General features: G+C 42.1%; 1 protein-coding gene across 1 annotated transcript in view; it reads right to left on the bottom strand.

Moving 5' to 3' along the window:
- MXD4 (MAX dimerization protein 4) overlaps positions 1 to 24,526 on the bottom strand; it is a 93,261-nt gene that overhangs the window by 21,096 nt on the left and 47,639 nt on the right. The window contains exon 3 of the mRNA XM_056554959.1: positions 7,142 to 7,171. Coding sequence (XP_056410934.1) covers positions 7,142 to 7,171 — 30 coding nt within the window. The remainder of the gene's footprint in view (positions 1 to 7,141; positions 7,172 to 24,526) is intronic.

Below are 24,526 nucleotides of genomic sequence, written 5' to 3' on the forward strand. Positions count from 1 at the left end.
AAGTGATCCCGCTGATCTCCACAACCATTTGTTCTATTGCTCCAATGCGTCTACAATGTAAAAATGATTGAAAATGAAAATTTCCTAAGGGTACGTTCACACGCGCGGATTTTCGCAGCGTATTTAGCTGCGGATCCGCTGGTGAAGGCCCCGCTCTAAGCTTGCTTTACATGTGCATGCTGGTAGCGGCAATACGTCGCTACGAGCAGACACACTGCAGCGATGTGCGCGGCGTACTCGCACATCGCCACCGCTCTCCCTGCTCTGAGCTAGGCAGAGAGCTCCCGCGATGTGCGAGTATACTGCGTATTGCCACTACGAGCAGGCACGTGTAAAGACAGCATAGAGTGGGGCCTTCACCAGCGGATCTGCAGCGTAAAATCCGCTGAAAATCCGCGCGTGTGAACGTACCCTAAGGCTGCAATGCAAACCTATGCATCTCTATGGTAACAGACTACAGACGACCCCTGTGTAGTCGTATCCTGCAGTAATACTACCTTTCATTTATCCCATTCTTTTTTCTAATTTAAAAAAATATTATAATAATTCGAGGACAGATAGAAGGACGCCATGCTGCAGGATCAGACAGCGCAAGGTTTGTTTGTTGCCTGTTACCATGGAAATGCTTAAAGGGGTACTCCGGTAGAAAACTAATTTTTTTTTTTTTTATTAATTAGTGCCAGAAAGTTAAACAGATTTGTAAACTACTTCAATTTTGACAATCTTAATCCTTCCAGTACTTATCAACTGCTGTATGTTCTTCTCTTTTTGAATTTCCTTTCTGTCTGACCACAGTGCTCTCTGCTGACACCTCTGTCCATGTTAGGAACTGTGCAGAGTAGGAGCAAATCCCCATAGCAAACTTCTCCTGCTCTGGACAGTTCCTGACATGGACAGAGGTGTCAGCAGAGAGCACTGTGGTCAGACAGAAAAGAACTACACAAACTTCCTCTGTAGTATACAGCGGCTGATAAGTACTGGAAGGATTAAGATTTTTTTAATAGAAATAATTTACAAATCTGTTTAACTTTCTGGCATCAGCTGATTTAAAAAAAAAAAAAAAAAAAATTTGTTTTCCACCGGAGTACCCCTTTAAATCTGTAGAGCAGCTGCAGACACAAAACGGAAGTACATTTTTATTCTGTTGCTTTTTCATTTTGTATAAGCCAAAATGACCCTGTACTATATTCTCTCTCTAGGCTAGTGTTTCCCAACCAGTGTGCCTCCAGCTGTTGCTAAACTACAACTCCAGACATGCCCGGACAGCCAACGGCTGTCCGGGCATGTCTGGAGTTGTAGTTTTGCAACAGCTGGAGGCACACTGGTTGGGAAACAGTCACTTCTATATGATGACAACTATAACAATAACACAAAGACAAGAAGGTAAACATTTCCGATCTGCGCCGAAAATCGTGCTTTTATCATGTAACGTGTAGCCGCGCTCAAAAGAATTCCAAAATGTCGCCAAATAACCAAGAGGTGACGTAAAAGACACAAAGCATCTGGAGAAATACACATTCCTATGTAAAGGATACGTCCCGTGTTATACAGTACTCGTATGCTTAGTTGCATAGAGTGTCTGTAAATGAACCTGTCAAAACTATTTTTTAGTTTTTCCCTTTTTAGGGTGAATTCCCACGTGGCAAATTCTTGGGACTGTCCCATTCATCTGAATGCAGCCTGCAGAAATCTAGGGGTTTACCGCCAAAAACAGTTCAAGATGAATGCAACTGCTATTCCTCTAGCGATGCCTAGTGGGGCCACAATTTTGACATATAGCAGTTTTTAGGTAGTTTTATTTTCTGAAGATATTCCATGCAGAAATGCGTAAAATCCACAGCAAATACAACTTGCCTCTCCTTCAGTTCTGGACCGTTCAACAGCCCAAATGACTACACAACAACACTCACAGAATATGGCTTCATGCAGGACCGGCTCTACCTATAGGCAAAATAGGCAGCAGTCTAGGGGCGCCGCTCTGCCTGCCGCAAGAAAGTCAGACAACCAGCATCCGAACCACTCACTCAGCCAGCAGCATGAGGAGGAGGTTTGTTACAGTGTGTCACCCCAGTAGCAAGGAGATTACATGAGGAGGAGGTTTGTTACAGTGTGTCACCCCAGTAGTAAGGTGGGGCAAGTCAAGGAGTGGAACAATGGGCGGAGTCAAGGGCGTGGCAAAATTAGCCTTTGCCTAGGGTGGCAAAAATCCTTGCACTAGCCCTGGCTGCATGGCTGTATACCAGGTCCAAAATACGTTCACTCTTAGGGTGCGTTCACACGGCCGTCTGTCCCCGTTTTTTTATCCCCATTTCGGTTCCATTCTTGCAGGCTGTCAACAGTTTAAATAAAATATCCCATCCATGTCAATGGGATTTTTTTACAATCCGTTTACATCCGTTTGTACCCATCTGCACTCATTTCCGTAAGAAAAAACGGATACAGTAAATTTAACATTGAAGTCTATAGAAAACGGATGAGCCTTTAATGTCATCGGTTTGCATCCGTTTTTTCAATCAGTTTTTTTTATCCGTTTTTACTTCTGAGCATGTCCAGAACAAAAAGAGTTGTTTTTTTTTGGTTTATTAACTGAAAAAAAACATCCAAAGGGATCCAAATGGATAACATCCGTTTGCATCCGTTATTGTTCATTTTTTTTAAAGTCCGTTTTTATTTTTGACGGGAGAAGAATGGGACGGCCGTGTGAACGCAGTCTTACTTATCAAACAGGAGGGCAGGATAAGACTTCACTAGAGAGTTTGGTTTTCTGTGCATAACACTTATTCATTCTAGAATTAAAGGGGATCTCTGGAGAAAATATTTTCAAATGAACTGGTGCCAGAAAGTTACTCACTACTGGTGCTCACTGCTGCCACCTCTGTACGTGTCAGGAACTGTCGGGAGAAGGAGAGGTTTGCTGTGGGAATTTACTCCTGTTCTGGACAGTTCCTGACATGGACAGAGGTGTCAGCAGAGAGCACTGTGGTCAGACTGAAAACAACTACACAACTTCCTCTGTAGCATACAGCAGCTGATAAGTACTGGAAGGATTAAGATTTTTGTTAATAGAAATAATTTACAAATCTGTTTAACTTTCTGGCATCAGCTGATTTAAAAAAAAAATAAAAAAAAATTGTTTTCCACCGGAGTACCCCTTTAAATCTGTGGAGCAGATGAGTTTTTTTTCTTCATAAATAGAAGTCATTTACAAATCTGTTTTTGATTTTAAAACATTTTATTCTCAAGAGTACCCCTTTAAACTCCCTTGTTCTCTATAGTTAATTTTTTTTTTATATATCAACTGGCTCCAGAAAGTTAAACAGATTTGTAAATTACTTCTATTAAAAAATCTTAATCCTTTCAGTACTTATGAGCTTCTGAACTTAAAGTTGTTCTTTTCTGTCTAAGTCCTCTCTGATGACACCTGTTTCGGGAAACGCCCAGTTTAGAAGCAAATCCCTATAGCAAACCTCTTCTAAACTGGGCAGTTCCCGAGACAGGTGTCATCAGAGAGCACTTAGACAGAAAAGAACAACCTTAACTTCAGAAGCTCATAAGTACTGAAAGGATTAAGATTTTTTAATAGAAGTAATTTACAAATCTGTTTAACTTTCTGGAGCCAGTTGATATATATAAAAAAGTTTTTTTTCTTGGATAACCCCTTTAAATGAGGTTGTCTCATCTTGTCAACTTGCCTTTCTGCCCACCTCAAACCTGTTTGCGGCCACCAGAAACAACCGAAGCAATTTACGTAACTCCCATTGAATTTAATGGAACCAGCGTAGCCTAGCAAGGAGTTTTTTTTTTCTGTTTTCGGCTTGGAAAAGCTAAAGGACAAAATGGGACAACCCCTATGAGATCTCTGCTTGCTGTTCAGGAATGCAAACGTCTGCAGGATTTATCACTGTGTGCCTATAGCTGTTGCAAAACTGCAACTCCCAGCATGCCCGGACAGCCAACGGCTGTCCGGGCATGCTGGGAGTTGTAGTTTTGCAACAGCTGGAGGCACCCTGATTGGGAAACACTGGTGTATTCGTTCTCTCGCTAATTGTGTGATCTGAAAAATTATCAGGAGAGGTTGTTAGTCTTCGTTTTCCTTCACTGACAGCAAGCAGAGATTTCCGGAAATGTTGCATTTCTAAAAAAAGAAGAGCATATCCGAGTGGTATAACTTTTCAGTATACGGTTAAAGGGGTATTCCAGGAAAAAACTTTTTTTTATATATCAACTGGCTCCAGAAAGTTAAACAGATTTGTAAATGACTTCTATAAAAAAATCTTAATCCTTTCAGTACTTATGAGCTTCTGAAGTTAAGGTTGTTCTTTTCTGTGTAAGTGCTCTCTGATGACACCTGTCTCGGGAAACGCCCATTTTTGAAGAGGTTTGCTATGGGGATTTGCTTCTACACTGGACAGTTCCCGAGACAGGTGTCATCAGAGAGCACTTAGACAGAAAAGAACAACCTTAACTTCAGAAGCTCATAAGTACTGAAAGGATTCAGATTTTTTAATAGAAGTAATTTACAAATTTGTTTAACTTTCTGGAGCCAGTTGATGTATAAAAAAAAGTTTTTTCCTGGATAACCCTTTTAAACTTGCTTAGTTGACATAAAAACAGATACACACTGCCATCGGTATGCACTGGGGAACCACCACTCGTTCCGTGCCATAGGCTGAGCCCATTCAATGAGCCTTTTTCTCTCTCCTTAAAACACGCCAACCACAATCTTCCAACGTGTCCCGTAAAGGGCAAATGAGTCACGCATAGCGCGGCAGAGAGCTCTTAAAATAGATCTGGAAGCAGGAAAAGCTGGGAGGGAGCAGTGCCGGGTCCTGGTAACACTGCTACACTACACACAACACTGCGCCCCTGCCTGCCGGATACTGCCGCACCACAGTCCTCCACATCCCATATACGAGGAGTGCAAAGTAAACCGGAAAGGGAAACTTTCCTGCAGATTTACCGAACACACGCATCTTAATCATTTCCTACGTCTTTAGCCACATTTCATTCATTATTGAGAAAGATTATAAATGTTACTTTGTCCCTGTTTATTGAAAAAAAAAAAATTCCTAACCAAGGTATCTCCAGCTGTTGCAAATCTACAACTTCCAGCACGCCCGGACAGCCTGCGGCTGTCCGGGCATGCTGGGAGTTGTAGTTTTGCAACAGCTGGAGGAACCCTGAGTGGGAAACACTGGAGGTTATTCGAAAGGGCTTGGCCTGCGCCAAATATTAAAGGGGTATTCCATGAAAAAAAAAATATTCTTCATTTCAACTGGCTCCAGAAACTTGAACAGATTTGTAAATTACTTCTATTAAAAATTTTTTTTTTATCCTACCAGTACTTATTAGCTGCTAACGTTGAGTTGTTCTTTTCTGTCTGACAACAGTGCTCTCTGCTGACACCTCTGTCTGTCTCAGGAACTGTCCAGAGCAGGAGAGGTTTGCTATGGGGATTTGCTTCTCCTCTGGATTCAGGCAGAGAGCACTGTTGTCAGACAGAAAAGAACAACTGAACTTTAGCAGCTGGTAAATACTGTTAGGATTAAGATTTTTATAATAAAAGTAATTTACAAATCTGTTCAAATTTCTGGAGCCAGTTAATATGAAGACAAATCTTTTTTTTTCATGGAATATGTCACCAGTGTCTGATCTGTAGAGGGTCTGACGACTGGGACCTCCACCCATAGAATGAATTGTTACGGCACTTTGTCAATCAAGTCTAGATGAGATGGGTTGCAATGGTAATTTGCATATGACCGGTTTCAGACAGGGATGGGTTTTTATGTCTGTATTACGTCCCCAAATTCTGACCAGAGATCTAAAGACGTGAACGGACAGCCCCTTAGGGATCTATAATGCAGTCATACTGGGTCAGTACAGCCATGTTACACTGACAGCGGGATTTATGATGCTCTCAGTTTTGTTCTTTTTTTCTCCCGCACGTTGGATGGAAAGGTGATTAACGGTATGTTTATAGCAGATAAAATATTGGAATATATTGTCTTTTTTGTTGTTGTTTTTTTTCTTGTATTGTATCTGATTCGATGTGTAAAAGAAATAAAGAATTTAAATAAATAAAACAAAACGACGCTCTCAGTTCGGGTCAACAGACCAATAGTCAGGCCAGGACTTGTGAGCCATAAAACAGACAGAAATACATCCGTATTAGGGAGCATTTACACCACGTTTTAGCAGACATCAAAATCCGTAGTGTGAATGAGCCCTTATTTTATGGTATGCTGCATTACTGCTGCTATGCGGTACATGGATATATCCAGAAATGTCTCTCTAGCCCCTTTGTAGTAGTGATAAAGGTTTAGGGTCATCCAAACTGATGACAGGTTCCTTTTAACATTAGGTGTCTATACGTAACTGATACCCCCCCCCCCCCCCCCATAACTACTGCTGTATACCTGTCCATAGCTTTAGGTAAAACCAAGGTAGATAAGTGTTTCTGCTAGACTTAGCTCTAATAATAAACACATTGTCATAAGCAGCACTTATATAAAGTTTTTAATATACATCATCTGGCTCCAGAAAGTTAATCAGATTATTCCATTAAAAAATCTCAATCCTTTCAGTACTTATGAGCTGCTGAAGTTGAGTTGTTCTTTTCTGTCTAAGTGCTCTCTGATGGCACCTGTCTCAGGAACTGTCCAAAGTAGAAGCAAATTCCCATAACAAACCTCTTCTACTCCGTGCTGTTCCCGAGACATGCAGAGATGTCAGCAGAGAGCACTGTTGCCAGACAGAAAAGAACAACTCAACTTCAGCAGCTGATAATTATTTGAAGCATTAAGATTTTTTAATAGAAGAAATTCTTTCTAGAGCCAATTGATATATATATATATATATATATATATATATATATGTATATATATTTATATATATATATATACACGTTTTTTTCCTGGAATACCCCTTTAAGCCTGCCTGCTGTAGCAAAATGGGCCTAAAGTGGTGTGTAAAGTTGCCCCTTCCATGCAAAGCCGCAGTACATTCCTGCAACTTAAAAAAATTATAATAATAATACGTCACTCATTAAGCTTGGTAACGTTTTCCTATTACACAGTATATGAAGACAGCCCTACACGTAACATGAAAGACCATCAGCAAGTGACAGCAACGGCCATCTTACCTGTGCTTTTCTAGTTCGTTGTGCGATGACCTGTAAAAGAAAAGATCATCAGAAATAGGTTCATATTAAGCAATTCATCATCACTTACATCAACTTAGAAGAGCTCCTGTTATATAAGGTGCTTTACTGATTTTCTTCTTTAAACATTTATTCATTTTTCTTTTGTAATTTCAATGGGGGATGAATTTTCTTCCACTTTTTTATTTTTATTTATACATATATATATATATATATATATATATATATATATATATATAGTTCTGTACAGTCCTTAATTCCCCTCAGGAAGAGTTCCTAAGGTCCACAGGGCTCTCATGAAGGGTTACTCCTAGGTTATATGGTGTTTAATGCATTGTATATTCACTATGTACATTTATTGTATGTGTTCTACTGAGAATGTCATTATGCATAAAGCTGTACAGATTGTATAAAATGTATAGGACCTTCCTTGGTCATGTGACCTGCAGTCACATGATACACCCAGAGTTCCAAGGGCACAGGTACCCCAGGCAACCAGCTACCAATGGGCTTTAGTCCAGCCCCCTAGTATATGAGGGGCTGTAGTCTCTATTCTCTCTTGTTCCTGCACTCCCTTAGCTCTTAGTTCCTGGACCTTAAATGGGCAGAGTCACCAAACTTTTTTTTTTGATATGTTGTAGTACTTATGTACTACAACTACAACATATCTCTAATATAAATCTATAAAAAAAAAAAAAAAAATGTCATTAAAATAGTTTATTTTAATGTTGAAAACCGGCCACTAGGGGTCTCCCTCCTAGTGGCCGGCTGCAGGCCGGCATGACGTCACGCATGAATTCGGACCGATGCGGCCGGGAATCGGCCCTAATTCATTTAGCCTGCGCTCGCTCCCTGCTTGTCAATCAGACAGGGGGAGCGAGCGCTGAGAGCGGAGTGGCTCCCTGGCTTCACACGCCGGCCCCGCCTCCCGGCATCTACACGCCGCCGCCGCTGCTGCTCTGCACTCAGGTATGGCTGGGGGGGGGAGCGGGGTTCAGGGTGACTTTTGATTTCAACGGGCGGGGGGTGGGGGGGGGGGGGGTTGAGGATGTCGGGTAGCACAGTAGCGCCACGGCATGTGGCAACTATCGATTTCAACAGGGGGGGGGGGGGGGGAGCGGGGTTCAGGGTAGTGCCTCGGCGCTAACAAAGTTATTGTTTTCACCACAGGGTGCCTCCAGTTATTTCCCCACTACAACTCCCAGCATGCCCTGACAGCCAGTAGATGTCAAGGCAAGCTGGGAGTTGTAGTGGTGAAACAGCTGGAGGCACCCTGTATAAAGAACTAGGGGCGGAAGCATTGGCCCCAGCAGGCATCAGTGACGTTGCGACTGCTGGGGAAGTTTGCCTGGTAGTGAGCACACTACCAGGCAGACAAAAAAGCATTTTTTATATAGAAAAAAAAAAGTAAAGGCAGGGAGGGGTTAGGGATAGATGGGCAATAGGCAGAGACAGAAAAAAAATGGATGGTGGGAGCTACCCTTTAAAGCAAGCACAAGTCCTGTACAAGTCAAGTCCAGAATATCTAGGCCAAAGCCTATAAATCTGCAGCCACATCAAATCTGTGAGCACAAGTCAAGTCTCCACTGTCCCTACCAAAGTCATAACAGTAGTACAGTGGCCTGCATCATTATTATTAAAGCAACTACAAGTCCAAGCAAGCCTGAGAGGTTCCCTGTGTCCCGGTCACCACTGTGGAAGTTGGCTGTTTGTAAAGACTGTTTTCTGCCTTCTTCAAGTAAAAGTTCAAGTTGCATCAAATCTCTGCTTTGGACTCTCATTCATCACATGCCGTTTTGGGGTTGTCGGCGGTGCCCTACACCATACAATCACATCCTGGCGTCATGAACACTAGGGGTTAACAACATCTTTCCCCAGGGGTTAATACCATCCAGCCCCACCACTCACTGCAGCACCCCGTGGTCACCACACAGACACACACACACACACACATATATATATATATATATATATATATATATATATATATATATATATATATGAATTAGGCTGCATTAACACCACGTCTTTGCAATACAGTTCCCGTATCAGGTTTCTGATGAAAAACGTATTCCTCAAAACCGGACTAAACTGTATCAAAACGTGTGTACAAATTTCAACCCGTATACAGTTAAAAACCGTATATGGTTTGCAAAATGATGTCCGGTTGCATCCGTTTTGTAAGAAAAAACATATACGTTTTTAACTTTTCACTCCATTTTGAATAAAGTTCCACTTGTTTGATTGAAATTCCAAGAAAAAAAACTGTGCAAAGTCAAAAAGTGGATGGTGAAAACCGGATGGAACCGTACGCACATACAGTTCTGTACGGTTCCCATTGACTCCCATGTTAAAAAAAAAATGTATACGGTTTAATACAGTTTTTCACCCGGACCAAAAAACGTGGTAGACTACGGTTTTGGGTACAGGAAAAAAAAAACTGACAAAACCGTACAGGATGCAAAACGGACACAACCAGATGCATCTTTTGGCATACGGTTTTCAATGGAGAGTCAATGCATACGGTTTATCAATACGGTTTTCCCATTGAAAACGTATACGGGAACTGTATTGCACCCTGGTGTGACTGCTCCCTTATATATACCGTATATATATATATATATATATATATATATATATTTATATGTCAATATATTGGCCAGTGTACATACAGGGCATACGCATACTGTGGCCTGACAAGAGAATTAAGGTCACTACAATTGATAATTCACTTGTACAGAATGACATAATTGGGGGAAATTTATCAAAATCATCTAAAACAAAAAACTTCCCTAGTTGCCCATAGCAACAAATTACAGCCCAGCTATCGTTTTGCAGTCTGCTGTTGAAAAATAAAAGCTGCGCTGGTTGCTACGGGCAACAACAGAAATGTTTTCCTTTACTAGGTCTGCTCCACAGGGCCTCATTTGTAAACTGCTTTGTTGCCCATAGCAACCAATTACAATTCAGCTTTTTTTCCCCCCCTCCCCAGAGCTTTTTAGGAATTGAAAGTTGAGTTCTGATTGGTTGCTATGGGCAACAACAGAATTTTTTTCCTTTAATAGGTCTGCTCCACAGGGCCTCATTTGTCACAGGCAAACTGCTTTGTTGCCCATAGCAACCAATTACAATTCAGCTTTTGTTTTCTTTCCTCCCCAGAGCTTTTTAGGAATTGAAAGTTGAGTTCTGATTGGTTGCTATGGGCAACAAGGACAGGTTTACTGTTAAGTCAGATTTGATAAATAAGGCCTATGGATTCCAGACAAGCCCAGCCATGGTGGATTTCATACGAAAGGCAAATAACACATTGAACACTGATATAATATCGCCAACATGGACGGCTGCCATCCCAGAAAGTCTCAGCCTCTTGGAATGCGACACATTCGGTATAACGGAATAAACGCGCGAGACGTCTGCGATCAAATATGTCAAAAAGCTATTCTAGTATCCTGATACATACGTGCAGCAACGCGGGGGTGAAGGAGTTAATGGCTGCCGTAGGTGGGTCATTCTGCATCCACCAAATTTGAGTACAATATGGGGATTGTATGTGACTGGGAACACATTACGACAGTGTTTTCCAAACGATGTGTCTCCAGCTGTTGCAAAACTACAACTCCCAGCATGCCCGGACAGCCGAAGGCTGTCCGGGCATGCTGGGAGTTGTAGTTTTGCAACAGCTGGAGACTTACTGCTTGGAGAACAATATAAGCTGCAGAGTCCGAGAGCGTCTTTCTTCTCTTTCCACCCTGAGAACACATGCACACTTGGCTGAGCTGAGCGTGCATGTGTATCTGTAGAATAATATGACCAAACATCCAGATATATAATTACTATCTGAAAATGAGCATCTGGGTCATTTCTGCAGCTACTGAGCCATTTCCAAGACGGAAGTGAAGGGAGGAGGGGAGAAGGGAGAACAGTATTTATAATAATTCGGCAGGCGACAGCCGTAGACGCCAAAGCTTTGCAATGTCTCTACCTCCACCGTATACGGGCTCCGGTTTATTCCGTGCACCAAATAAAATCAGGAGCCATGACACCTGCCGTCTGACTGCCGTGTGAAGAAAGAAAGAACTATTTACCACTGAAGACAGGTTATATCCGGCCTGCGCTGCCATGTAAACAGTCATTAACAGCAATGGATACCTGAGGGGAGGGTGGCTGGGGCCACAATGCTCACATACCGCTAATAATACATCCAGAAGAGTGTGAGCTCTGCAGGCAAATAACAGCTACCTTCATAGATACCAGTTCTTGGTAATGAATTTAGTCATTTTAGGGGGTTTTGTTTCTACGTTGTTAAGTCTGCTGGGGGGTAGAGGGAGAGGTATTAGCAGTAGAGGGAAGTGCTCATGGGTGTAAAGGAGGAGGTATTAGCAGTAGATAGAGGGAAGTGCTCATGGGTGTATAAGGGAAGGTATTAGCAGTAGAGAGGAAAGTGCTCTTGAGTGTATAAGGAGAGATATTTGCAGTACAGAGGGAAGTGCGCATGGGTGTATAGGGAGAGGTATTGGCAGTAGAGAAGGGGTCTCACACTGGTGGCCCTCTAGATGTTGCAAAACTTCAACTCCCAGCATGCCTCGACACGCCCAGACAGCCATTTGCTGCAGCTAACTGCTGACGGGAATGCTGGGAGTTGAAGTTTTGCAACATCTGGAGGGCTACCAGTTTGAGACCCCTGCAGTAGAGGAAAGTGCTAATGGGTGTATAGGGGGAGGTATTAGTAGTAGATAGAGGGAAGTGCTCCTGGGTGTATAGGGGAAGGTATTAGCAGTAGAGAGGGAAGTGCTCATTAATGTGAATAAGGAGAGATATTAGCAGTACAGAGGGAAGTGCGCATGGGTGTATAGGGAGAGGTATTGGCAGTAGAGGGAAGTGCTCATGGGTGTATAGGGAGAGGTATTGGCAGTATAGAGGGAAGTGCTCATGAGTGTATAAGAAGAGGTATTTGCAGTAGAGAGGGAAGTGCTCATGGGTGTATAGAGTACGGTATTAACAGTAGAGGGAAGTGCTCATGGGTGTTTAGGGAGAGGAATTGGCAGTAGAGGGAAGTGCTCATGGGTGTATAGGGAGAGGTATTGGCAGTAGACCGGAAAGAGCTCATGGGTGTACAGGGAGATGTATTGGCATTAGAGTGGAAAGTGCTTATGGGTGTATTGGGAGAAGTAATAGCAGTAGAGAGAGGGAAGTGCTCATGGGTGTATAGAGAGAGGTACTAGCAGTAGAAAGAGAGGTGTATAGGGAGAGGGATTAGCAGTAGAAAGAGGGAAGTGCTCATGAGTGTATAGGGAGAGGTATTAGGAGTAGAGGGAAATGCTCCTCGGTGTAAAGAAAGAGGGATTTGTAATAGAAAGAAGGAAGTGCTCATGGGTGTATAGGAAGATGAATTAGTGGTAGAGAGGGAAGAGCTCATGGGTGTTCAGGGAAAGGTACTAGCAGTAGAGAGGGAAGTGTTCATGGGTGTATAGGGAGTGAATATATAGTGTCTAAAATCTGGCTATAATCCACTACGGCGTGGCCCATGTAAGCATCCTACTCATCCTACTAGGAATCTCAAGATCGGCGTTTCCGAACCAGCATGCCCCCAGCTGTTGCAAAACTACAACTTCCAGCATGCTGGCAGTTGTAGTAATGCAACAGCTGGAGGCACGCTGGTTGCGACACACTGCATGAAACAAATGTTTGCTCCATCCAACCCTGGAAAGTTCAGCAAAGAATTCTGGACAGAACTGGGAGTGAATTAATAAAACATGGTTATCATGAATAAGTAATGCTGCATCTGGGACTGCAATCTATGGTGTTTTCGTTTCTGCGCCACGCGTGCGTTTCGTCAGATTCTCCCACCTGGCACCTTCCACGTTCTGTAAAACCTATGAAACATATGTTGAGAATTGAAATGAAAACAAATGTTCAGTCCGCAGCGGGCGTATTCAATTACTGCATATTTACAGTGAAAACATTCCCTGTCACAAGCTCGGAGGAAGGGGTACGGTTACTCTGCTTCATGGACGTCTGATCTTGCACCTTAAATACACAAGCCAGGGGCTAAGGAGGAAAAGCAGCTGCACCGGCCACGCCACGCCATGGCATAGCAGTGCCAGACCAGTAGTGAATATAAAACTCTCACCACTTCAGGATTTGCTTGTTTTTACATTTTTCGATCTGCAAGTTTATAGTCAATGCAAAATGTGCGCCCGTAATATAAACCATGAAGCATACATGTATACTTTCTAGTATAGTATGAACTTAAAATATACCGCAAACATGTTTTTTTTAGGCTGTGTTCATATGTTGCAGCTAATTAGCGGAATGAGCACTAATTACGGCATACATTTTTGCCACAAATGGCCAAAATGCCGTTTTACCACAATTATGATAAATTACGCATGTGGTAATTACAGGCGGCACTGCTAATGAGCCTCAACATGTAACACAGGCTAATGATCAACGTTTTGTAGATCCACAATGCAGCACCCACAGCAGTGGCGTTTTCCATTACATGTTATACTACAGAGGTATTCTCCCTGTTACCATACCGTCTGGTAGCAAGATGACAAATCTGGATTTTATTAAGGACAAGTTCACACGGTGGAAAGTGTGCAAAAAAAAATCTGCACAGACATTATGCTGCAGCAGGGTCCTATTGATTTCAATAGGATTCTGCTGCACTGTGCACATGGTCGGAAATCTGAAATTCCCAATTCTGGTGTCCGAAGAAATTCTTTCTTCGGAATCCACTTGGAAATGCACTGCCATCTATGGAGACAGTTACAAGTGCTCCTAGCGCCGGCATGTTCTGTCAGCGCCCGCAGTCTGCGGAATGTCCATCCGAAAAAACACAAGAAAACAAGCACACAGAGCAAACATTATAATCTGCAATATACTGCAAAAGCCAGGGACCTTTAAAGCAAGGTTAACCAATCAGAAACTCCACTGTAAACTAGGACAGAGCTGAGCAGTCAAGACTGGTTGATCCAGAGCAATAGATCAGCTGTGAGATAGCAGAATAGCATTGCCCCAAACAAATAGATAAAAGAAGAAAGAAAAGAGGGATGATCCCTTCTACACTCCTATAGAAGTGTACCATACAGCAGCTGAAGTGTCATGCTAGCCCAAGGGAATGACCCTCCTCCTCAGTGAACTGCATGTAGTGTGAGCAACATAAACAAGGGATTTCAGAGCCATAAAATGAAAACCATGATGAAAATCATGATCAGGTAAAGTGTAAACCTGAAGCATTTTTTTAAATCTCCTGACAGGTACACTTTAAATGCCTGAATTTAGAACATACCAATGGAATATACTGAGCAGTTCCACCACTAAAACTGGTGAAATTCAAGCACATAAATGCAGGTAATGCAACATGCTTCTACATGAAAACACTTTTTAGAAGGGCAAACAGCCTGCCGCTTACATTAGATGTATGTTTACACACATATATATATATATATATATATATATATATATATGTTTATCACATATAAAGACGGGTTTGAAAACTTTCCACTGAAAGAATAGATGACAATCCACTGGGACTTCATTGTACCAGGAGCCAATACTTTCTACTGTAACCTCCAGGGCCATAAATCACGAGGCTCTGAATATTTACATTACTTTTCAGGAACATTTTCTGCTTACTCTGCACATTCTGACCCTATTCAGCGATCAGGAGGGAAGATGAATTACACAAATCTGCCAAAATGATTACCATGTGTAAACACCAGATTCTTAAAGGGTAAGTAACCTCCAAACATTTCAGAAACCTCAACATGTTGTGCCTTGTTGTCTGCAAAAGAAAATACCTTATTTTGCTGCATGTGACCTGAGTTATGTAACAGAGGCTCCTGGTTCCTCTTTGCCAACAAAAACATTTAGGGTGCGTTCACACGGAGTAATTCAAGAGGAATTTACTCGAGTAATTCCTCTTGAATTCTCCGCTCCAAATTAATGCACATCCCCTCTGCCCATTGACTTTAATGTTATTTTTGCTGTCCTGTTCACACTGCGGAAATTCTGGTAGCATAATTCCGACGCTGAATTCCGTTCCGCTTGAAGAAAGAACATGTTCATTCTTCAAGCGGAATCCACTAGCAGAAATCAATTGAAGTCAATGGTAAAAAAAAATTCCGCCCAACATCGTTTTCGCGCGGAATTCGCACACAATTCGTGGGCAATTTGCGTGGAAATGGCTGAAAAACCCTTCACTTCTTTCTCCCCCATGTCCCCGCGCAATTCTGCGCAAATTGCACGCAAATTTCGCGCGGAAAAAAAAATGTTTCCGCCCGTAAATTTTTCAGCGTGAATTACTCTTCATTTACTCCGTGTGAACGCACCCTTAAAAGGAGTTTTTTTTTTTTTTTTTTAAATGGGGTTTTCCCTGATGCTAATACAGTATACTTATTTTAATGCACCCATTTAAAGGGAATATATTGCTTTGAATTTCTTAACTGATCAGAACTATATACTGAAACTTCTATTTTCTAGTTGCAATTTTTATTTTTTTTGTATTACATTTTTTGTATTAATATTATTATGGGGGCTGCCATTTTGCCTGAGCTTTTTAACATCATTTAGAGAAATGCTTTACAGCAAGCCCAATGGACATGAGCCAATAATAGACAGGAGCTTTCCAAGTCAAACGAATGGGAAACATTACTGGAAATATTCTGTGACCTTTTGTAAGTGTCATTCTACAGGGAGGGGGGAGACTAAGAAGTGAGCTTTATCTATTTTCATCTCTATCTACTGTTGTCACCTTTTGCTGTAATGCTGTACAGATCACTTTCCGACAGCCTCCTCCTTATCGTCACAGACAGAACAAGAAGTCTTAGTTTATTTTTTGGCTTAAGGGTGAAAGCAAACATTTTAAGATTTCAGGATTATTTGTAATAACTATGTTTAACATAAAAAAAATCGATTTAACCCCTTAAGGACCAAGCATTTTTCTGTTTTTGCACTTTCGATTTTTCCTCCTTACCTTTTAAAAATCATAACCCTTTAAATTTTGCACCTAAAAATCCATATGATGGCTTATTTTTTGCGCCACATTTTTCGGTAAAAGTGAAACTTTATCTTTATTCTGTAGGTCCCTACGATTAAAATGATACCCTACTTATACAGGTTTGATTTTGTCGTACTTTTGTAAAAAAATTATAACTACATACACGAAAATTAATACATTTAACCCCTTAAGGACTCAGGGTTTTTTCGTTTTTGCACTTTCGTTTTTTCCTCCTTACCTTTTAAAAATCATAACCCTTTCAATTTTCCACCTAAAAATCCATATTATGGCTTATTTTTTGCATCACCAATTCTACTTTGCAGTGACATCAGTCATTTTACCCAAAAATTCACGACGAAACGGAAAAAAAAAATCATTGTGCGACAAAATCGAAGAAAAAACGCCATTTTGTAACTTTTGGGGGCTTCCGTTTCTACGCAGTGCATATTTCGGTAAAAATGACACCTTATCATTATTCTGTAGGTCCATATGGTTAAAATGATACCCTACTTATATAGGTTTCATTTTGTCATACTTCTGGAAAAAATCATAACTACATGCAGGAAAATGTATACGTTTAAAAATGTCATCTTCTGACCTCTACAACTTTTTTATTTTTCCACGTACAGGGCGGTATGAGGGCTCATTTTTTGCGCCGTGATCTGAAGTTTTTATTGGTATGATTTTTGTTTTGATCGGACTTTTTGATCACTTTTTATTCATTTTTAATGGTATAAAAAGTGACCAAAATACGCTTTTTTGGACCTTGGAATTTTTTTGCGCGTACGCCATTGACCGTGCAGTTTAATTAATGATATATTTTTATAGTTCGGACATTTACGCACGCGGCGATACCACATATGTTTATTTTTATTTACACTGTTTTATTTTTTTTATGGGAAAAGGGGGGTGATTCAAACTTTTATTAGGGAAGGGGTTAAATGACCTTTATTAACACTTTTTTTTTTACTTTTTTTTGCATAGGGACCTATAGGGACCTATAACACTGCACACACTGATCTCTCATGCTGATCACTGGCGTGTATTAACACGCCTGTGATCAGTGTTATCGGCGCTTGACTGCTCCTGCCTGGATCTCAGGCACGGAGCAGTCATTCGTCGATCGGACACCGAGGAGGCAGGTAAGGGCCCTCCCGGTGTCCTGCAAGCTGTTCGGGACGCCGCAATTTCACCGCGGCGGTCCCGGACAGCCCGACTGACTAGCTGGGATACTTTCACTTTCACTTTATAAGTGGCAGTCAGCTTTGACCGCCGCTTCTAAAGGGTTAATACCGCACATCGCCGCGATCGGTGATGTGTGGTTTTAACCGCGGGTCCCGGCTGTTGATGAGCGCCGGGACCGACGCGATGTGATGCTTCATATCGCGGGAGCCGGCGCAGGACGTAAATATACGTCCTGCTTCGTTGTAGGGTTAAATTTGTCCTTTCTGACCCCTATAAGTTTTTTTATTTTTCCACCTACAGGTTAGTTTGAGGGCTCATTTTTTGCACCGTGATCTGAAATTTTTATCATTACCATTTTTGTTTTGATCGGACTTTTGGATCACTTTTTATTTATTTTTTTATGGTAAAAAAAGTGACCAAAAATACGCTATTTTGGACTTTGGAATTTTTTTGCACCTCCGCCCTTGACCGTGCGGGTAAATTAACAATATATACATACCACATATGTTTATTTTTATTATGTTTATATATTTTTTATATGGAATTTGGGAAAAGGGGAGTGATTTAAACTTTTAATAAGGAAGGGGTTAATGTGTGTTTTTATACTTTTTTAAAACTTTTTTTTTTTTTTTTACACTTTTAGTCCCCTTAGGGGACTTTTAGGAGGAATCATTTGATTCTTCATACAAATCAATATGGTTCCATAGAACCATATTGATCAGTGTGCTCTCCGCTCAACACAGGAGGAGAGGTAAGCCCTGAGGCTACCTCAGCAGTGGATCCCCCCCCCCCCCCTTCGCTCGATTGCGCTGCGGAGGGGCAATCAACCCCACTGGACTACCACGGATGGAATAAAGGCACCTTTAGACACCACTGTCAGCTTTGACAGCGGAGATCTAAAGGGTTAATAGCCGGCCGCGGCTATCGCCGCATGTCGGCTATTAACGCCGGCCCCCATCTACAAGAATCAGCTGTGGGCCAGCCAGGATGACACTGGCTCGAGTTGGGAGCCCACGCCATACCACCTTAATGGCCATTGGTCGAGTATACACGTCTATGGTCGTTAAGGGGTTAAACAACATTTTCTGATGACACATCAAGGACCCCATCTATAAGCCAGAGGGAAGAACGGCGGAAGAACTAATAAAGTCTCTTCTTTGAGCAATACTGGCCAGCCCATAGATTTCAATGAGAAACTCGCAATACTTTTTTTCAACTGTGGAGGCACTATTTTTGCTCTTGCTGTGCCCCCACTTGGAGCACCAGCAGCAGGACACCCAGTGTTCAGCTTCTCATCTAGAAACATTTCTAACAAAAAGGATGCTCTAAAGTAGTGGAAGTTTTCTTTGTAGGGGGTCTGAGTGCTGAGTGACCGTACAATCGTGGACGTGCTGAGTGACCGTACAATCGTGGAAAGAAGGAGCGGAAGCACTCTGCTGAGGGTTCATTTGGCTGTGTTCACGGCTTTCCTTGATTTTAATTGGTCTAAATGGTTTTGGGACTTTTTGGAAGCCCATACACCCCAAAACCTAACTCTCCCAGCTAAGCTGAGCACTGCTGAAAAAGGTACAGTGCTGGGCTCACCACTTCCACCCCTTTATTTTAGCAGTTGTGGGGGTCTTAGAAACTGGAGTCATCTCAGAAACTGTACAGAGTCTTACACACAATGCACCATGGGGAAAAAAGTATGCAAATTGAAGGGGTGCTTCGGGGAAGTTAAGAAGAATAAAAATGCCTTAAAGCCACCACAATACCTGTTCTGTGTCCCCTAAAGTTGTCCATGTAGTTTGGGCAGCTCTTGAGGCACGTGTTGTCTCCTGAATATAATGTTTCCTTTCTCGCAGCCCAGACTACAACTCCCAGAAATCAGTGCAGCTCTGTGTAATGGCTGCCAGCCAATTGCTTTCACTATCTGAGTGCATGCTCTGCTTGTTGTAAACAGTCAGCAGCACACACTGTACAAGTCTTTTCTTTCAAACTATCCTTCCCCCCCCCCCCCCAGCAATAAATCATGCTATGCTCTGAATGGCAGCAGTCAGTGATAAGATCTACCGCATAGTCATCTTGCAAGGCTCCTAAAGAGGTTGGATATTGACTTAAAAGGTAGCTACCTTGGCATTAGATAAACAATTCCCTTTCTTCTAGAGAACTTCAAACTTTTTTCCATGAGGCAATGTGTGCAAGACACTGGCCCTACACCAGCTGGATAATCCTAATGAGAACTAGTAACACGTAAAGCAGTGCTCTCTAAACTATGGATCTCCAGATGTTCCAAAACTTCAACTTCCAGCATGCTTGGACAGCCGTCGGCTGTCAGGGCATGTTGGAAGTTGTAGTTTTGCAAGGTATGGAAGTCCAAAGTTTAGAGACCACTGAGTTATAGGGATGACAGCGGGCAAACATCATGGATGGCCATATGGAAAGCTGGCCAAACCTACAGGTTTGGACTGAACTGACTAATCTAATGTGACCTCTTTAATCACCCCTCAAATCCATCTTTAAAAGATGAGAGAGGCCTGTAATTTTCATCATAGGTATAACTCAACTATGAGAGACAGAATGGGGGAAAGAATAAAGGAAAGCACATTGTAGGATTTCTAATGAATTAATTGGTTAATTCCTCAGTAAAATAAGTATTTGGTCACCTAAAAACAAGCAAGATTTCTGGCTCTCACAGACCTGTAACTTCTTCTTTAAGAGTCTCCTATGTCCTCCACTTGTTACCTGTATTAATGGCCCCTGTTTGAACTTGTAATCAGTATAAAAGACACCTGTCCACAACCTCAAACAGTCACACTCCAAACTCCACTATGGTCAAGACCAAAGAGCTGTCGAAGGTCACCAGAAACAAAATTGTAGACCTGCACCAGGCTGGGAAGACTGAATCTGCAATAGGCAAGCAGCTTGGTGTGAAGAAATCAACTGTGGGAGCAATTATTAGAAAATGGAAGACATACAAGACCACTGATAATCTCCCTCGATCAGGGGCTCCATGCAAGATCTCACCCCATGGTGTCAAAATGATCACAAGAGAGGTGAGCAAACATCCCAGAACGTGCAGAGAGCTGGGACCAAAGTAACAAAGGCTACCATCAGTAAAACACTACGCCGCCAGGGACTCAAATCATGCAGTGCCAGACGTGTCCCCCTGCTTAAGCCAGTACATGTCCGGGCCCATCTGAAGTTTGATAGAAAGCTTTTGGATGATCCAGAAGAGGATTGGGAGAATGTCATATGGTCAGATGAAACCAAAGTAGAACTTTTTGGTAAAAACTCAACTCGTCATGTTTGGAGAAGAAAGAATGCTGAGTTGCCTTCAAAGACCACCATACCTACTGTGAAGCATGGGGGTGGAAACATCATGCTTTGGGGCTGTTTTTCTGCTAAGGGACCAGGATGACTGATCCGTGTAAAGGAAAGAATGAATGGGGCCATGTATCGTGAGATTTTGAGTGAAAACCTCCTTCCATCAGAAAGGGCATTGAAGATGAAACGTGGCTGGGTCTTTTAGCTTGGGCAAACACACTGCCCGGGCAACAAAGGAGTGGCTTCGTAAGAAGCATTTTAAGGTCCTGGAGTGGCCTAGCCAGTCTCCAGATCTCAACCCCATAGAAAACCTTTGGAGGGAGTTGAAAGTCCGTGTTGCCTGGCGACAGCCCCAAAACATCACTGCTCTAGAGGAGATCTGCATGGAGGAATGGGCCAAAATACCAGCAACAGTGTGTGAAAACCTTGTGAAGACTTACAGAAAACTTTGACCTCTGTCATTGCCAACAAAGGGTATATAACAAAGTATTGAGATGAACTTTTATTATTGACCAAATGCTTATTTTCCACCATAATTTGCAAATAAATTCTTAAAAAATCAGACAATGTGAAAATGTGATTTTATGGATTTTTTTTTCTCATTATGTCTCTCATAGTTGAGGTATACCTATGATGAAAATTACAGGCCTCTCTCATCTTTTTAAAGGAGATGGACTATTCTTATTCCATCCTGCCCGGGCTGCAAAAAAAGAGAAAATAAACTTTCACTTACCTTCCTACGTTCCCCCGAGGCTCCACAACAGCTGATCGGTCGGCCAGGCTGTCTGCTTCCTACTTCCTTTAGCCCGAGACGTCACACAGCGGTTCAGCCTATAACCGGCCGCAGCGATGTCCCGCCTTGGCTGGTGATAGGCTGAAGTGCCATGTGTGGGGTCCCAGGCTAAGGGAAGTAGAAAGTAGACGGCCCGGCCGACCGATCAGCTGTTGTGGAGCCTCGGGGGAACGTAGGAAGGTAAGTGAAAGTTTACCTTCTTTTCTTTTTTGCAGCCCTGCAGGATGGAATAAGAAAAGTCTGCACCGGACATCTCCTTTAAGTGGGAGAACTTGCACAATTGGTGGCTGACTAAATACTTTTTTGCCCCACTGTAGATTTCTATAAGTAACTTTCTTCTGAGAGCTAAAGCATCTCAACCTGTTAACTAAAATCCTGCAGTGTCCTGAAAAGGGACAAGCACCTAGAACACCCGTCAACAGATTTTGGCTTGCCTGATATTCTTGATCTTGTTGCAAGGTGAGCAATTTTTGGCTTGGCCAATACTCCGATTATGTTGCAACGTAAGCAATTTTTAGCTTGGCCAATACTCCTGATATTTTACAAGGTGAGCAACTTTTCGCTTGTCCGATACTCCGATCATGTTGCAATTACGGTAAAAAAAGAAATGTAGAAGAATCCAATTTCCAACAGCAACCTTTCCAGTACCATAAAGAGGCAGCATACTATCTCTTGCAGTTTACAATTGCACCCAGCTCCTATGCTATAAACATTGAGAAGCCTTAACTTTAGCACTAAAATATGCATTTTGCTAGTGTCCAGGATATAACAGATGGGGCACTGGACGTCCCTGTGTGAACCTAGGGATAGGTTTTTCAGCTGAGTTTAATGGCTGTACAGCCCTCATTGGCCACTTAAAGCTCACTGCTGACCCTGTAAATTATCCTGTGACGTTAACTCATGTGGATAGAGAGACTCACAGGGAATCAGCACAAAAATGCTTAAATGCTAGAAAACAGATGATTTTCCAATTGGCAATGTAAGTAAAACCCTCTGCAGAGTGCTGCTGCTGACCTTCATTGGATGTCAGCTTCTAGCTAACGTTAAATCCTTATTGGACGTAACGGTTTTAAATACGCTCATAAATCATCATTTGCTTTCAGACAACCACAATATTCTGTCAGTGAGATGAAAAGTGACTGGTTACAGATGGGTGCACGCAACCTCTATAACACTCTTTTATGTGGGTCTAAGAACGGAGTCCCCAACCCACACAGAGGATGTACAATAGGGAAGCCTAAAAAACAGATGAGCAAAGCCAAAGGGGCACACACACTCACGGTCTTAGATAACAAACATCAATTTTCTTTTTTGAGATTTTTATTTTTTTTTACATTTTAAGTAAAAATACAAAAAATAAAGCAGCAAATGAGCCGACAAAGCACTGTGACACATACAAGATACACTGCTCACAAAAATAAAGGGAACACTTAAACAACACAATGTAACTCCAAGTCAATCACACTTCTGTGAAATCACACTGTCCAATCAGGAAGCAACACTGATAAGTGTTGGGCGGTATGACCAAAAATGCATATCACAGTATTTTTGAAAGCTATGGCGGTTCCACGGTATTTAACGGTATACACCCCCCCCCTTTAACCCCTTAAGGACCCAAGGGTTTTTCCGTTTTTGCATTTTCGTCTTTTTCTCCTTACCTTTAAAAAATCATAACTCTTTCAATTTTGCACCTAAAAATCCATATGATGGCTTATTTTTTGCGCCACCAATTCTACTTTGTAATGACAGTCAGTCATTTAACCCAAAAATCTACGGCGAAACGAAAAAAAAATCATTGTGAGACAAAATAAAAGTAAAAAACACCATTTTGTAAAATTTTGGGGGCTTCCGTTTCTGCACAGTACATTTTTTGGTAAAAATAACACCTTATCTTTATTCTGGAGGTCCATACAATTAAAATAATATCCTATTTATATAGGTTTGATTTTGCCGTACTTCTGGAAAAAATCATAACTACATGCAGGAAAATTCATACGTTTAAAATTGTCATATTCTGACCCCTATAACTTTTTAATTTTTCCGCGTATGGGGCGGTATTAGGGCTCATTTTTTTGCGCCGTGATCTGAAGTTTTTAACGGTACCATTTTTGCATTGATAGGACTTATTGATCGCTTTTTATAAATTTTTTCATGATATAAAAAGTGACCAAAAATGCACTATTTGGGATTTTGGAATTTTTTTGCGCGTACGCCATTGACCGTGCGGTTTAATTAACGATATATTTTTATAATTCTGACATTTCCGCACGCGGCGATACCACATATGTTTATTTTTATTTACACAGTTTTTTTTGTTTTGTTATTTAATGGGAAAAGGGGGGTGATTCAAACTTTTATTAGGGGAGGTGTTAAAGGATCTTTATTCACTTTTTTTTTTTTGCAATGTTATAGCTCCCGTTTCTCATAAGAAACCACTGATCGATGATTCTGCGCTTGACTGCTCATGCCTGGATCTCAGGCACTGAGCAGTCATTCAGCGATCGGACAGCGAGGAGGCAGGTAGGGACCATCCAGCTGTCTTGTAAGCTGTTCAGGATCGCCTCGGCATGGTTTTACTTTCACTTTAGACGTGGCGTTCAACTTTGAATGCCACGTCTAAAGGGTTAATAGCACGCGGCGCCGCGATCAATGCTGCGCGCTATTAGCCACGGGTCCCGACCCTGCCGTGGCCCCGCATTATAGATCGGGAGCGGACTCATGACGTACGCGTACGTCATGGGTCCTTAAGAGGTTAAATGAATGAGATGCTAGCCGCTGTGCTTTAAATGAATGAGATGCCGGCCGCTGTGCTTTAAATGGTTAAGTTGCTGGCCGCTGTGCTTTAAATGGTTAAGTTGCCGGCCGCCTGCGCTTTCAATGAATGAAATGCAGATGTGGGGTTGCAAAACTTCACCTCACACCGGCCACGGCGCTGGAAACGATTAAGTTGTGAGCCGGAAGCTGTCACCTTCTCCTGCAAGCGCTAAAAGCCAAGTTTTTTATCGCTTGCAGGGGGAGGTGACAGCTTGCCGCAGCTCGCATCTCATTCATTTAAAGCGCAGGCGGACAGCAACTTAAC

Source organism: Hyla sarda, chromosome 1, assembly GCF_029499605.1.
Source record: "Hyla sarda isolate aHylSar1 chromosome 1, aHylSar1.hap1, whole genome shotgun sequence".
Lineage (NCBI taxonomy): Eukaryota > Metazoa > Chordata > Amphibia > Anura > Hylidae > Hyla > Hyla sarda.